This window comes from Cebus imitator, unplaced genomic scaffold (genome assembly GCF_001604975.1).
Source record: "Cebus imitator isolate Cc_AM_T3 unplaced genomic scaffold, Cebus_imitator-1.0 Scaffold286, whole genome shotgun sequence".
NCBI classification, from domain to species: Eukaryota; Metazoa; Chordata; class Mammalia; order Primates; family Cebidae; genus Cebus; species Cebus imitator.
Genome location: NW_016107601.1, coordinates 1,159,215 through 1,173,049, shown reverse-complemented (window position 1 = coordinate 1,173,049; position 13,835 = coordinate 1,159,215). Strand labels below are relative to the sequence as shown.

Genomic DNA, 13,835 nt, shown 5'->3' with positions numbered 1-13,835 from the left:
CATACCCCCTTGCCTAAGTACATGCTAGTTTAGCCTTTAGGAATTTAATTTCTGTTTCTCTGTTTAGCTAATTCTCCATCTTTTGGCCACTCCTTTTTTTATTTCCCTCAAACAGCTGCTTTCTCTTCCCATCTCTATAGCAATCTGTAATATACTATAGGAATAATTATGACACATGCAACAATGCAACAATTTAATATATATATATGTGTACTACATTTCTTATTTTAATTTTTCTTAAAAAAATTTAGCCAGGTGTGGTGGTCTGTGCCTGTAGTTCCAGCTACTTGGGAGGCTGAGGTGGGAGGATCGCTTGAGTTCAGGAGATGGAGGCTATAGTGAGCCAGTGGTGCCTGGGCTCAAGTGATCCTCCCACCTCAGTCTCCCAAGTAGCTGTGACCACTGCATCTGGCAAATTTTTAAAATTTTTGTGTAGAGATGGGGTTTCTCTGTTGCCCAGGCTGGTTTAGAACTTCTGGACTCAAGCAATCCACCTGCTTTAGCCTCTCAAAGTGCTGGGATTACAGGCATGAGCCACTGCACCTAGCCTAAATTTTAAAATGTACCTATTCCTGCCATATTTTAAAGTCATTCTTCACTTAATCTTTTCATCTTTCCTCTTCATTTATTCAACAATTTCTTTCTAATTCTCTATCACGTACAAGATTCTATGGAAAATGGGGATGCAGAAGAGACTAACACAAATTCCCTACATTACTGCAGTTTAGAAGTAAAATATATAGATTCTGATATTTACTACAGAGGAAAAAACAAAACAAAACAGAAAAAGGACAAAGCAAATGCTGGAGGGAGAGATGTAACTATCTTCAGTGTGATGGTCATGAAAACTGACATTGGGACAAAGGCCTGAAGGAGCTGAAAGAAGGACTGAGCCAGGTGGATTATTTGGAAAAGTATTTCCAGGCAAAGGAAGGGGAGGTGCAAAGACCCAAAGGTTGCAGCGCAGTTTGTAATCCTCTAGTTGACATGGTTTGAACTACCTCAGCAGACACTATGGCATTTGTGAGATAGTCCAGTAGTAATGGCCGAATCTCAAGCAAGGGCCAAACAGCATACCTTACTACCTCTGTATTTCTTTCTGTTGACTTGGCATTTTGGTAACTTGTTCAGCACATACCATCTAGAACCTCTTCAGGTACAAGTAAACTCCCTGTGTCTTAGTACAAAGTAATTGCTGGATTTCTGCTAAGAAGCCAGGGATTTGGGCAAAGGAATGACTTCTCTGGTATCATAGCTTTATAGTATGATCCAAAATCTCTGACTCTTTGTCCTTTGAGTTATTCATCAATTCACGAAAGTACTGCTCATTCAAATACTATTTTTAAGTGTCATTTTAGAGTTGGTCTGGGATCCTTTCCAATCAGTTCTTCCATATGTGCCTGAACACATTTAGATTTGTGACTCCATATTATAGTCAGTACCTATTTTTAAGTGCTTATTTCCAGAATATACAAGCCATTCATAAACCTCATCGCTGATGCAGAGTGTGTCATATTTGATGCAAAGGTCAGCAATTACTTGGAGTTCCTCTTTGTTATATACCTACACATAATAAAGGAAAGAACACAGCCAATTATTCGACGTCAGAAAATGATAGGTCAGAAGACTGTACAAGGAGATAAGAGACTTGCTTACCTTGCCCAGTGGGTTATGTGGAGTATTTAGTATAATAGCTTTTGTTTTGGAATTAAATTTACTTTCCAGTTCTTGAGGATCTAATGTCCAGTCAGAACTAGACCATTTTTTTCCATCAACAGGTTTCTAAGCATGAAGAATGAAGATATGATTTAATTGTCATGTTTACTGTCTTACAAGTGAATAAACTAATAAGGAAAAAAAAATCAAAGTCATGGCAAAGGTAACGGGATAAATTACCAACAAATGCTTCCTTAGAGTAGAAACAAAAAAAAAAGTAGAAAAAGACTGACAAAGAAAATAAACAGAAATAACTAGGCTGTGGTTCTGCCTCGAGAGCCCAAAAAGACCTAAGTCATGCTCACACCTGTTAAATGGAAAAACAAGCCCTGTCAACATTAACTGCTGTTAATGTTCCTTCACAGGAGCTAGCTATAGCTATGGTTAACCTGTCTGATACTGTAAGGCTAGCTGAAGATTTTGTGGTTCTCCTTAGTGTATTACTTATTTTGAAAATATTTTAAAAAGACAACTAGACAAATAAAGATATTCAGTATATCTCTAAATGCAATCAAAGTAGTAACTTTATCAGTGACAAAGTAATTGGTATTTTCTTTTTTTCTTTTTTTTTCCCCATTTATTTATTTTATTGCATTTTAGGTTTTGGGGTACATGTGAAGAACATGCAAAATTGTTGCTTAGGAACACACGTGGCAGTGTGATTTGCTGCCTTCCTCCCCATCAGTAATTGGTATTTTCTAGACGTCTTAAGTCTTGAAACTTTGCCAGATGACCCATACTGGCAAACTTACAGATCTCAGAGGAATAAAAACAGGTGTTGCTCCAGCCATTCTCACCATGGGCTCATAGCAGTCATAGAAAGGTACTATTATTATGACCTGCAATGAAAGCAAATAAGATCACAATCTATCAATTATTTATTCATGTTATTAATACTGTGTACTACTATGGGCTAGGCACTATACTAGGTATTGAGATCCAGCAGTAAAAAAGTCAGGGTTTGCCCTTGTGGAGCCAACATCTGAGGGGAAGAGACCTCAGAGATCAACTTTTCCAGGTAGTCTTGACTGGAGTCCTTGGTATCTTAGGGAGATCTATAAATAAGCACGCAGTAGGTGCATTTGAAATTACATATAAAATTTCTTATGCGCACAGGTAGATTTACTGGGAGTGTGGGGCTATCACATTCTCAAAGGGATATTCAAGCCAAAACTATTATGCATTTCTTCATATTTCAAACTAGAAAATAAAATCTAGAATATGAATGATATATAGGCAGTGACAGACAGTAGCCTATGTGGAAAGAGAACACTGTAACGTTCCCTGGTATAAAGTGCTAATTTAAAAGCATTATCCTGAGAGTAAAGATGTTTCTCTCTTCTCAAAAGCTCGGTTAGATTTTGTATTTTTAGTAGAGACGGTCTTGCCGTGGTGGCCAGGCTGGTCTCCAACTCCTGATCTCAAATGATCTGCCTGCCTTGGCCTCCCAAAGTGCTGGGATTACAGGCCTGAGCCACTGTACCCAGCCTCATCTGTGAAGTTCTCAGGGACTAAGACGACCTATCTTTGTAACTCTAGTGGGAAATATAATGCTCGATACAAAGTGAGAGCTCAGTAAAGGAAAATAAGTTGGAGAGGCAGGGCAGTAGGGTGGGAGGAATATACCTCCTACTCTTTGCCTTGATTTCTTTACTTTTATGATGTGAACAATTCCTCTCTCTCTTTTTTTGAGAGTATTTATTGATTCATCACTATTTTAGGTGCTGGCAGTAAAGTTATAAAGTTCTCCTGGAACTTACATCCTACTGAGAAAGGCTTATAATGAATGGAGAAACAAATAAGGACATTAGATAATTTCAGACAGTAATAAATGCTATAAAGAAACAATAAATAGGTCAGTATGATAGCAAGTTACATGTATGTGATTTCAAAATATTAGATAAGTTGACTAAGGAAGAAAGAATAGCGGAAGGAAGGCTAAGAGCTAAGCTTCAGGATACTCCAACAGAGTGGAGAGAAAGAAGCAACAAAGGATTAACAACATCAAAGTATGAGGCAAAACTATGTTATAGGATTAAAGGAGATTATGTATATGAAACTGAACTTCCTTGACATGCTTCCTTAAATACCTTGTTCTGGCACAGTGGAGGGAATCAAAGATGTAAAAGAATAACATAACACAAAGCAGATAGCAGCATCTTTCATAAAAGTGGTATGATAAAGGGCTATGACAATTCAAAGAGAGTTAACAATATAGATCAGGATAAATATTCATTCTTCAGACCCAGCTTAAGCAATGTCTCTCTGGAGCTTTCTAGACTTAGCAGAGATGACTGCCTCTTCCTTTGGTTACTACCATAAATTACACATTCTCCACTATTGGCTAACACACAATGTTCCTCAATCCATTTGCAAGTCTGTGTTTTCTACTAGACAGGGAACTCTTACTGCATAAGACCTATCTTTAAGAAATCTTCTATCTCACAGTGCTTAGCATATACTGGATCCTCAGAATTTTCTGAACAAAAGAGTCAAAAGGTATTAAAGCAAGGGTACTGGAATTATAATGGAAAATAGGGGTAGAGATGACTGAGGTAGTTGTAAAAGTTGGTCATAAATCACAGTACTAAATAGCAGAAATCATTTAACCCTCCTGTTACATTAACACATCTTCAGCCTGTCACAGTGACTCATGCCTGTGATCCCAGCACTTTGGGAGGCTGAGGCAGGTGGATCACCTGAGGTCAGGAGTTCGAGACTAGCCTGGCCAACATTGCAAAATCCCTTCTCTACTAAAAATATAAAAATTAGCTGTGAATGGTAGTGGGCGCCTGTAATCCCAGCTACTCAGTAGTAGGCTGAGGCAGGAGAATCACTTGAACCCATGAGGCGGAGGTTATAGTGAGCCAAGATGACTCCACTGCACTCCAGCCTGGGTAACAGAGGGGGACTCCATCTCAAAAACAAAACAAAACAAACAAACAAACAAACAAAACAAAACAACAACAACAAAAAAAACCCACCATCCTCACATGGGATAGCTTATGCAATTGCTGGGCACAAAAACACGTTGATCAAAAACTTGCAGACAAAGTTCAGATTAAAGGTTATTTTAGCAATGAAAACAAAAGATTATTTTTCCCCAGCAGTGGTAGTCCCTTCCATCTGCCCTTATTTAAAAAGGCTATAAAAATAATAATAAACTATATGCAACAAAATTGATTAATCTCACGGACACAAAAATAAATGAATGGATCCATACCCAAGACTATACACTGCATAATTCTATTCATATCAGGTAAAAGAGCAGTCAAAACAAACCTATGGTAATAGAAGACAGAAGAGTAGTTACCTCTGGGTGAATATAGACTAGGAAGAGGAACAAAGGAGCTTTCTGGGTACTGGAAATGTATTATATCTTTATCTGGTTGTAGTTACACAGAAATTTATCCAGCTGTACATTTAACATTTGTGAACTTTATGGTACATGCATTATACTTAGAATGTAATTAAAAATAAAAAAAGAAAAGAGCATAATATAACTAAAAGATTCAAAGGTGGGACAAATGACAGTTGATTAATATAGATATTATGATAATGTTAATATACTTACTTCATCTCCCTCATCAACTAACGCTTGAATGGCGTTAAAAAGAGATCCATATGCTCCTACCGTCACAAGGACTTCTTTATTTGAATCAATTTGCTTTTGATAAAGCTTTTCATACAGGTAGGACAGAGCTTTCACAAGTGATGGATGGCCCTGTTGGATTAAAAATAAGAACAAAACCTTGAATTTAAATATGGGACCTATTGTTTGAGGTAATATGACTCTAAAATATAATAATTTTTAAAATTTGGATTTGATGTTTATAATTACCCAAAGAAAATTTACATTTTTTAATGGCAATAAATTTTTTAAAATTTCCTACATTTAGAGGATTCCCACACTAATGGTCATGGAGGCTTGCTAATGATTAAACCTTCTTACTAAATAAAGGGTTTGGGGCTATATAATTTCAAAGTATTTGCTCTGAATAAAGATGAACTCTTAGTATTTTTTGACAGTAATTAAATCGTATTGAAAAGAGTTGGATTTGTTTCCCAGTTAAAATAAGTAAAAAAAACCCATACTAACTGTATACCCTCTCCTTGGTTCTTCCTGATTGCTGGAAAGGTTATGCCAACCAACGGACTAAAGAGAGAGAACAAAAACAAATTCACCAAAGACATGAACACCAGTGTTGATGTGATAGCAAGTGTTAGGCAGAAGTGAGACACTACTCACATTGATGGTCAAGAGGGCAGTGGTTATCCAAGGTACTACTTTCATAAGAGAAGCGAAGGGATTATGAAGGTACAGTCTGAGGCAAGTAGGGGGTCTGAAGACTCCTGGATTACCTCTCCCTCAGTTCTTCCAGGTTCTCTCCCCTTCCCTCCTTTTCTTTCTTCCTTTCCCTTTTCCCCTCCTTGTTTTATTTGGTATATAAGTCAATATTTCCTGTTGTTTTCTGTCCAGCATCACTTCCCCCTTTTGCTTTTGAGGTACTAGCCTGATTTTGTATCCCTTGAGAGTAAGAGTCCAAGTGTAGGTCATGTGCCTTTGTTTGAAAGCATCTTGGGCTCTAGAGCAATAAACTGAGTCCCTTTGAATTTTACTTTAATAGCAGGTCTAACAAATTCTAGCAAAAGGAGATCTGAAAAGCAACTATAAACACTATACGCATTTCTTGGAATGATTGTTTGTACTTTTAAAATTAAAATTTTAAATACGAAAATAATTTATGCTTCATGTAATAAGTAAAACTAGGCAAAGATGTGTAAAAAAATTAGAATTGTTTCTCAATATTATTTCATTCTCATTCCCCTCAGGTGACTAATGTCCACAGTCTGGTGATAGTGCTGAAACTAATATTATGAGACCATCATTACCCTGATACAAAAGCCCCGATTAAAAGGTCAGACAAAACCATTAGGCATTTCTTTACATTTCAAGTTACAAAAATTGTTGATCAATAAGTAAAAGTTTTTCATCTTGCTCCATTTGCTGGATGAGTGTGTGCAGAACTGGCATTATTAGGCTGGTGCAAAAGTAATAGTGTTTTTTATTTTTTTCATTAAAAGTAATGGCAGGCCAGGCGCGGTGGCTCAAGCCTGTAATCCCAGCACTTTTGGAGGCCAAGGCAGGTGGATCATGAGGTCAGGAGTTCAAGACTAGTCTGGCCAACATAGTGAAAGCCTGTCTCTACTAAAAATACAAAAATTAGCCAGGTGTGGTGGCAGGCGCCTGTAGTCCCAGCTACTTGAGACGCTAAGGCAGGAGAATCGCTTGAACCAGGGAGTCAGAGGTTACAGTGAGCGGAGATCGCGCCACTGAACTCCAGCCTGGGCAACACATAGAGACTCTGTAGCCAAAAAAAAAAAAAAAAAAAAAAAGTAGTGGCAAAACCGCAATTACTTTTGCACCAACCTAGTAGTTCTTCCTTAAATGCGTGATAGACTTCACCAGTAATTCATTGAGGTTTGCTTACAAGAAGACTAACTACAAATTCATTATCTTTCACTGACATAGGGCTAGTTGCATTTTTCATTTCTCCTTGTGTCAGTTTTGGTAATTTGTATCTTTTAAATAATCTACTCATTTTACCCAAGTTGTCAATGAACTGACATAAAATTATTCATAACATTATCTTATTATTGCTTTCATGTCTGTATGATCAGTAATGATATTCCTTCTTTCATTTCTCATATGGTATTTTGAGTTTTCTCTTTTTTTTTTGATCAATCTAGCTAAAACTTTTACTTACTGATCTTTTCAAAGAACCAGCTTTTGGTGTCATTAATTTTCTCTATTGTTGGTTTATTTCTAGCCTTTCATTATGGATTTGTATAGGCTGGGGGGTGGGTTATGTTGAGTAGGTATGAAATGGGGTTCTGTAGGGTGGGCCAGGGAGTGAGAGTCTAGAAGAGCAGAGATTCAAACCAGTGTCAAACCCTGTGACACAGGTAAGTTTCACTGCTTTTTCCCTGTGGGATTCCCAAAACCAAGCCCTTCTATGGATTTTTGTAGTTAGATCACTATAAAAGACAAAAGACAGGCTTTCTCCTATACCATTCCCCTCTCTATTTCCCACAATATCATAAAAGGAAAAGACAAGTGGTCAGGCGTATGATAATCGCATGGCTTTTGACACAACAGATACAAGTCTACAGTTCAAAGGTACATCTGATCTGGAAAATCTTTGGCTGTCATAGGCATTTCATTACAGAAGGATGGGAGTGAGCTGGGACAGGGAGGAAAAAGGTAACCAGTGGATATAGAGTATATTAAATAAGGGGTCAGTGCTAAGGCTGCATGAATGTTGATGAGATAGAAAAGACACATCTCGAGAGAATATTGTTCCTTACCTTGTTGTTGCCACAAGATCCCATCTTGGAGCAACAGAAAAGTTAGGGCCAAAAGATAAGTGTAGAGGGGCTGGAAGTAGGGAAGGCTCATCTCAGGACATAGGGCAAGGGCAGGAGTTCCTGTGGTTGCTAGGATGGGACAGCTGGTCCCAGAAAGTCACTTACATATAAATGTAAAAAAAGCACATCCCCCCCAAATAAAAGCTCATGCCAAATATGGTCCTGATATACTTACAAAGCCTCGTGTATACTGATTCAGGCTATCGATTGCTGCAATCTTTGATAATTCTTCTTTTACATATATAGGAGGGGATATATCTGGAAAGCCTTGGCCAAGATTCACAACAGAAGGGTCTGCAGCCAATTTGGTAAATTCAATCCTAAGATTGAAAAAAAAATTAATATTAATAAGTACTACAATTATAAAGTTTGCTTTTTACATCTTATAGGCTTATCACAAAACTGAAAAATAAGACCTAGTTTAGTCCTATAGGTTTTAAAAAAATGAGTTTCCAACAAATATTTACCACCCGCAAAAATGAGTTTACCAAATAAAATGATAGCTGAATTTATGAACCCTTACAAACTCAGTTTCCTGCTAGCCACGTTTTAACCATATATATATATATATATATATATATATATATATTTCTCAACAATTCCAGCTGCTGCTAAGTTCTCTTATCAACTATTAGAGAACAGAACTAATAAGAAAAGTTCCTGGACTGGAAGGTAAGTTCCATGAGGGCATCAACATTTGTCCTTTTCTCTGCCATATGTCCAGTGTCCATCATGTGTGCTAAATGAACATTCAGTATATAGATTGCTAACTTCCTTCCATTTTCATTTAATGGATGAATTAAATAAGCACATTTATTTATAGACTGTGGATGAGGCAAAAAAACCTCTCATCTAAAGATATAAAAATATGTAGGAAAACCTCACTAAATTATTATTGTTTGTTCTTCTAAGATACTCACCACACATTTTTGTCAAGTCCTTCAATTCGTTTTGCATTTGTGAATTTCAGTGACATTTTCTGAAATACATAAATATTGAATTTAATTGCTTTAGTCAAAATTTTAAAATGCCACTAAATCACGGGTCACTCTTCCTTTTCCCTACTGTTACACTGTAAATAGTAGTCCTAAAAGATAAATCTTAGACTCCAACACAAAGTTCTGAAGAGAAATTCATCTCCTACCTACTACTGAAGGAATGCCTTTCTTTTCTTTTTTTTTTTTTTTTGAGATATGGCTGCCTTGCCCAGGCTGGAATGCAGTGGTGCGATCCTGGGTCACTGCAGCCTCAACTGCCCAGGCTGAAGCAATCCTCCTGCCTCAGTCTCCTGAGTAGCTGGCATACAGGCATATCCCACTGTGCCCAGCTATTTTTGTTGTTGTTGTTGTTGTTTGTTAGTATTTTTTATAGAGACAGGGTCTTATGGTGTTGCACAGGCTGGTCTCAAACTCTTGGCCTCATGTGATCTTCCTACCTTGGTCTCTCATTGGGATTACAGGTGTGAGCTACCATGCTTGGCTATAAGAAGTGCTTTTTAAAATGAACTTTAGATGTTCATCTCACCTAAGGACAAAAAGTATCATGCTAGCCTAGAATCAGTCTGAAGGCTTGTAGTAGTAAAGAAAACAATAAAAATGCAAAAAAAAAAAAAGTCAGTTTAAAAAAATCTTAAGCCACACTCTGAAGATCATTTTAGGTAAGATGTACTGAGTCACAATTAAGTTCCTTGTATGGCATACAGGAAAGACTCAACAAATGGTTTTAAAGCTACTCAGTAAGGGGTTCCATAATTATTGCTAACATTATTGAGTACTGAGTATGTACTAGGTACTGTTCTAAGTGTTTTACATAATTAACTCATTATTAACATATATTTATAAAAACCCTATGTAGTAGTTCTGTTACATAGTTAGAACTATGAGGTACAGAGAAACAGAGAGGTTAAGATTCCACAACTTTTCACATCTGCTCAAGTTTATAAAAGCTATTAACATTTAAACTGAAACAGGTTCAACTCAGGATCTGAACCCAGACAGTCTGACTCCAGAATCCATACTCAGAACTATTTTATAATTTTATATTATCTTCTACATAATAAGAACTTCTAAGCTAAGGCTATGGTAGAAAACTAGGAGTTAATAATTATCACATAGCATACAATTTTTTAGTTCTTCAGATTTTAAAATTAAGTTTTATACTATCTCTCAAAAGTATTGAATTAGCTTTGAGTTCATTGTTAACAAGCTGGTAGAAATAAAAAAAATGATTGACAGCATTTTTGCAAAGACTTTTCTAATAGAATATTAATGCAATTTTAATTCAATCTGGGGAGAAGATAATGATAATGGTTATTAAATAGACCATTGTTCTCATTCTATTCTAAATAATGGGGCTAAGAAAAATACCCTTTTTAGTCTTATATTTTTAATCTTTGAAACTCCAGTGAAGTAAAATCACATGAAAATTCTCCAGAGGTTAAAACGCTTGCTGGAAGAGCATTATAATTACCCATCTCAACATGATGCCATTCTAGAGATAACAACTGTAGAACTACCAAGTTCCAGCTTGATTGGTAGAAACATATATCTTAACAAATGCTCTTTTCTATCTCTCAAACAATGTCTAAAGCTTAATTCATTCGGTAGTGACCACAAACACAAAGGATGATTCGTACGTAAAAGAGTATGATGTATTGTAGACAATTTAGACACAAAGTCCAACTTTACTTAAAATTAATTAGATAATTGAGGTTGGAATGTACTTTCAGGCTTAACTTTCTTTAATTTGTTTCTAGACTGGCCTCTTCTCTCATTGTTCTTCCTGTTTCCTCTTCCCTCCCAATTCTATGCCACACTTATTCTAATGTTTCAAATAGTCCATGTTCTCTCTCATTTCATTAGTTTTATGTGTGATCCTTCCTCTGCCCAAACACTCTTTCTATACCAATGTTTCTCAATGTCTTTTTTATCATTGCCCACCTAAGGAGGCTTCTTGGGCATTTTTTCTAGTCATCTCCCTTCCCCTCAATTAAATATTAAGAGGAATACGATTTTGTCAGATAGAATTGAGCTTCGTTGGTGACAAAAGTGTGATATAGTTAAGATTTATCTTGTCTGCTAAGCACCCATTTTCTTCTCCTAGGGGAGCTCATGTCTTTGTTGAGAATGTATGTTCTCTACTCAGTCCAATCCCTGGTCCCCACCACCCCATCCTTGCACTTGGCTAATTCCTACTCCACCTGGCATGTGCACTTCTCAAATTCGACTTCTTTCCCTCCCGAAAGCCTTCTTTGGTTCCACTAGTCAGGGTCAGGCGCTTCTCCTATGTGTTTCCATTAAATGCAGTACAGCAAATCATCACTTAAAAGTGTCATATAGGTTCTTGGAAACTGCAGCCTTAAGCACAATGATATACAGCATGACCAATTTTACCACTGGCTAATTGAGATAAGAGTTCAGTTCCTTTGGCATATTTCTGGTCACAAACACATTACTACACTTCTAAATAAAGACTGAAACACTTCTAATGTGAAACATTGAAATAAATCTGAGCTATATATACATTTAAGAAAGACTAACAAAAAGTAAGATAATTATTTGCCCAATTATACCCGTTCAGGATTGCAGTGGCTGGAACCTATCCTGAGAACCAACCCTGGACAGGATGCCATCCCATCGCAGGTTGCACTTGCGCTCACCCACACTCACTCAAACTGGGACCATTTAGATACGCCAGTTCACCTCATGGACACAGCTTTGGGATGTGGGAGGAAACTGGAGAGCCCAGAGAACACCCATGCAGATATGGGAAGAATGTGCAAACTCCACATTGACAGTGGTCCTGGCCTGAAATCATTTTTTTTCCTTACCAACATTCTAATGAAATGATGTGGAATGAAACATATTCAAGAATCTACTGTCTGTATCTTCCCTTAGACTGAAGCATAGCTTGTTCACTGATGTCTATGTTAGTCAGGGTTCTCCAGAGAAATGGCACCAATGGAACAGGTGAGAGATTTATTTTAAGGAACTGGCTTATGTGTTTGTGGGGGTTGGCAAATCTGAAATCTGCAGAGCAGGCTGGAGACTCAGGGAAGAACTAATGCTGCAGCTGCAGTCAGAAAAACTCCCTCTTCCTCGAGGACCTCAGTCTTTTCCTCTTAAGGTCTTCGACTGAATGAAGCCCACCCATATTATGGATGGTAACTGGCTTTACTGAAAGTCTACTGATTTAAATGTTAATCTCATGTAAAATATACCTTCACAGAAATATCTAGACTGGTGTTTCGCAAATATCTGGGTACGATGGCATAGCCAAGATGACACCATCACGGTGTCCAACATACAGTTCTATGCCTAGCACATAGCAAGTTTTCAATAACTATCTGATGAATGAATTAAAAAATAAAACACCTCACTCACTTTACAGGGGTGAAGTTATGGTATCAGTTTGCTGTGTCAGTCAGCTAAAGTTAATTTATACTTCAGTGATAAATGACCCCAAAGTCTTGGTCACCTAAAATCATAAAGGTTTTCTTGTTCATACTGCATATCCACTAAGGTTCAGCTGCTGCCCTGGTCTGTGTCACTGTCATTCTGAGACAGAGGCTGATGAAACAGCCTCCATCTGGAACACTGCCTGTTTGAAGGCAGAGGGAAAAGCTCTTAAAAGGTTGTTTGGATGTGCACACATCACTTCTTTTCATATTTATTGGGCAGAGCAATTTCATGGCTAAGCCTCACGTCAGTGGGGCAAGGAAATGTAACTGTCTAGCAGGGAAGAGCAGCAAATAATTGTGAAAAACAATGTGGTGGAAATGAAGTCTGGAGGTATAATGAGATAGATGGTTGTTACGGGTTGCACTGTGTCCCCCTTAGTTTCATGTGTTGGAGTCCAGACTCCCAGTTCCTCAGGATGTAACTTTATGTGGATGTAGGGCTACTGCAGATATAATTAGTTAAGATGAGTTCATTAGAGTGAATCCTAATCCAATATGACTGGTGTTCTTATAAAAAGGGAAGATCTGGACATAGACGCAGACACAGTGAGAACCCTGTGTGAAGATGAAGGCACAGACTAAGGTGACGTTCCTACCAGCCAAGGAAAGCAGAGATTTCCAGGTAGTCACCAGAAGATAGTGGGGAGGTACAGAATAATCTTCTTCACAGCCCCCAGAAGGACCTGGCCCTCCTGACACTTATCTCAGACTTTCAGCCTCCCAAACGGCACGGGAATAAACTGTTGTTATCTAAGCCACCTGGTTTGTAGTACTTGGTTAAGGCAACCCGAGAGAACTAGCAAACTGGTGACAGTTAACAAGACATTATACGATGTTCAAAGTCACTAAAATTCAGCAGTAGACCCAAGTGCTCACTGTTTAAGTAAGAACTACTTCCCAGAGCAGATCCAGTATCAGATAATTAAAATAAACCTGGGGCTGGGCTCTGTGCCTCACGCCTGTAATCTCAGCACTTTAGGAGGCTGAGGCAGGCGGATCACCTTTCAGGAGTTCACGACCAGCCTGGCCAACATGGCAAAACCCTGTCTCTACCAAAAATACAAAAATTAGCCGAGTGTGATGGTGGGCGCCTATAATACCAGCTACTCAGGAGGCTGAGGCAGGAGAATTGCTTGAATCCGGGAGGTGGAGGTTGCAGTGAGCCAAGATTATGCCATCACAATCCAGCCTGGGCAACAGAACAAAACTCCATCTCAAATAATAATAATAA

At 37.8% G+C, this 13,835-nt stretch overlaps 1 protein-coding gene across 4 annotated transcripts in view; it reads right to left on the bottom strand.

Annotated features, from left to right (window-relative positions):
- KYAT3 (kynurenine aminotransferase 3) overlaps positions 1-13,835 on the bottom strand; it is a 69,334-nt gene that overhangs the window by 34,244 nt on the left and 21,255 nt on the right. For all 4 annotated transcript variants that reach the window (XM_017501952.2, XM_037729023.1, XM_037729022.1 and 1 more), the window contains 6 exons: positions 9,066-9,124; positions 8,321-8,465; positions 5,291-5,440; positions 2,469-2,555; positions 1,657-1,782; positions 1,443-1,563 (listed from right to left, as the gene is read on the bottom strand). In XM_017501952.2, coding sequence (XP_017357441.1) covers positions 1,443-1,563; positions 1,657-1,782; positions 2,469-2,555; positions 5,291-5,440; positions 8,321-8,465; positions 9,066-9,124 — 688 coding nt within the window. The remainder of the gene's footprint in view (positions 1-1,442; positions 1,564-1,656; positions 1,783-2,468; positions 2,556-5,290; positions 5,441-8,320; positions 8,466-9,065; positions 9,125-13,835) is intronic.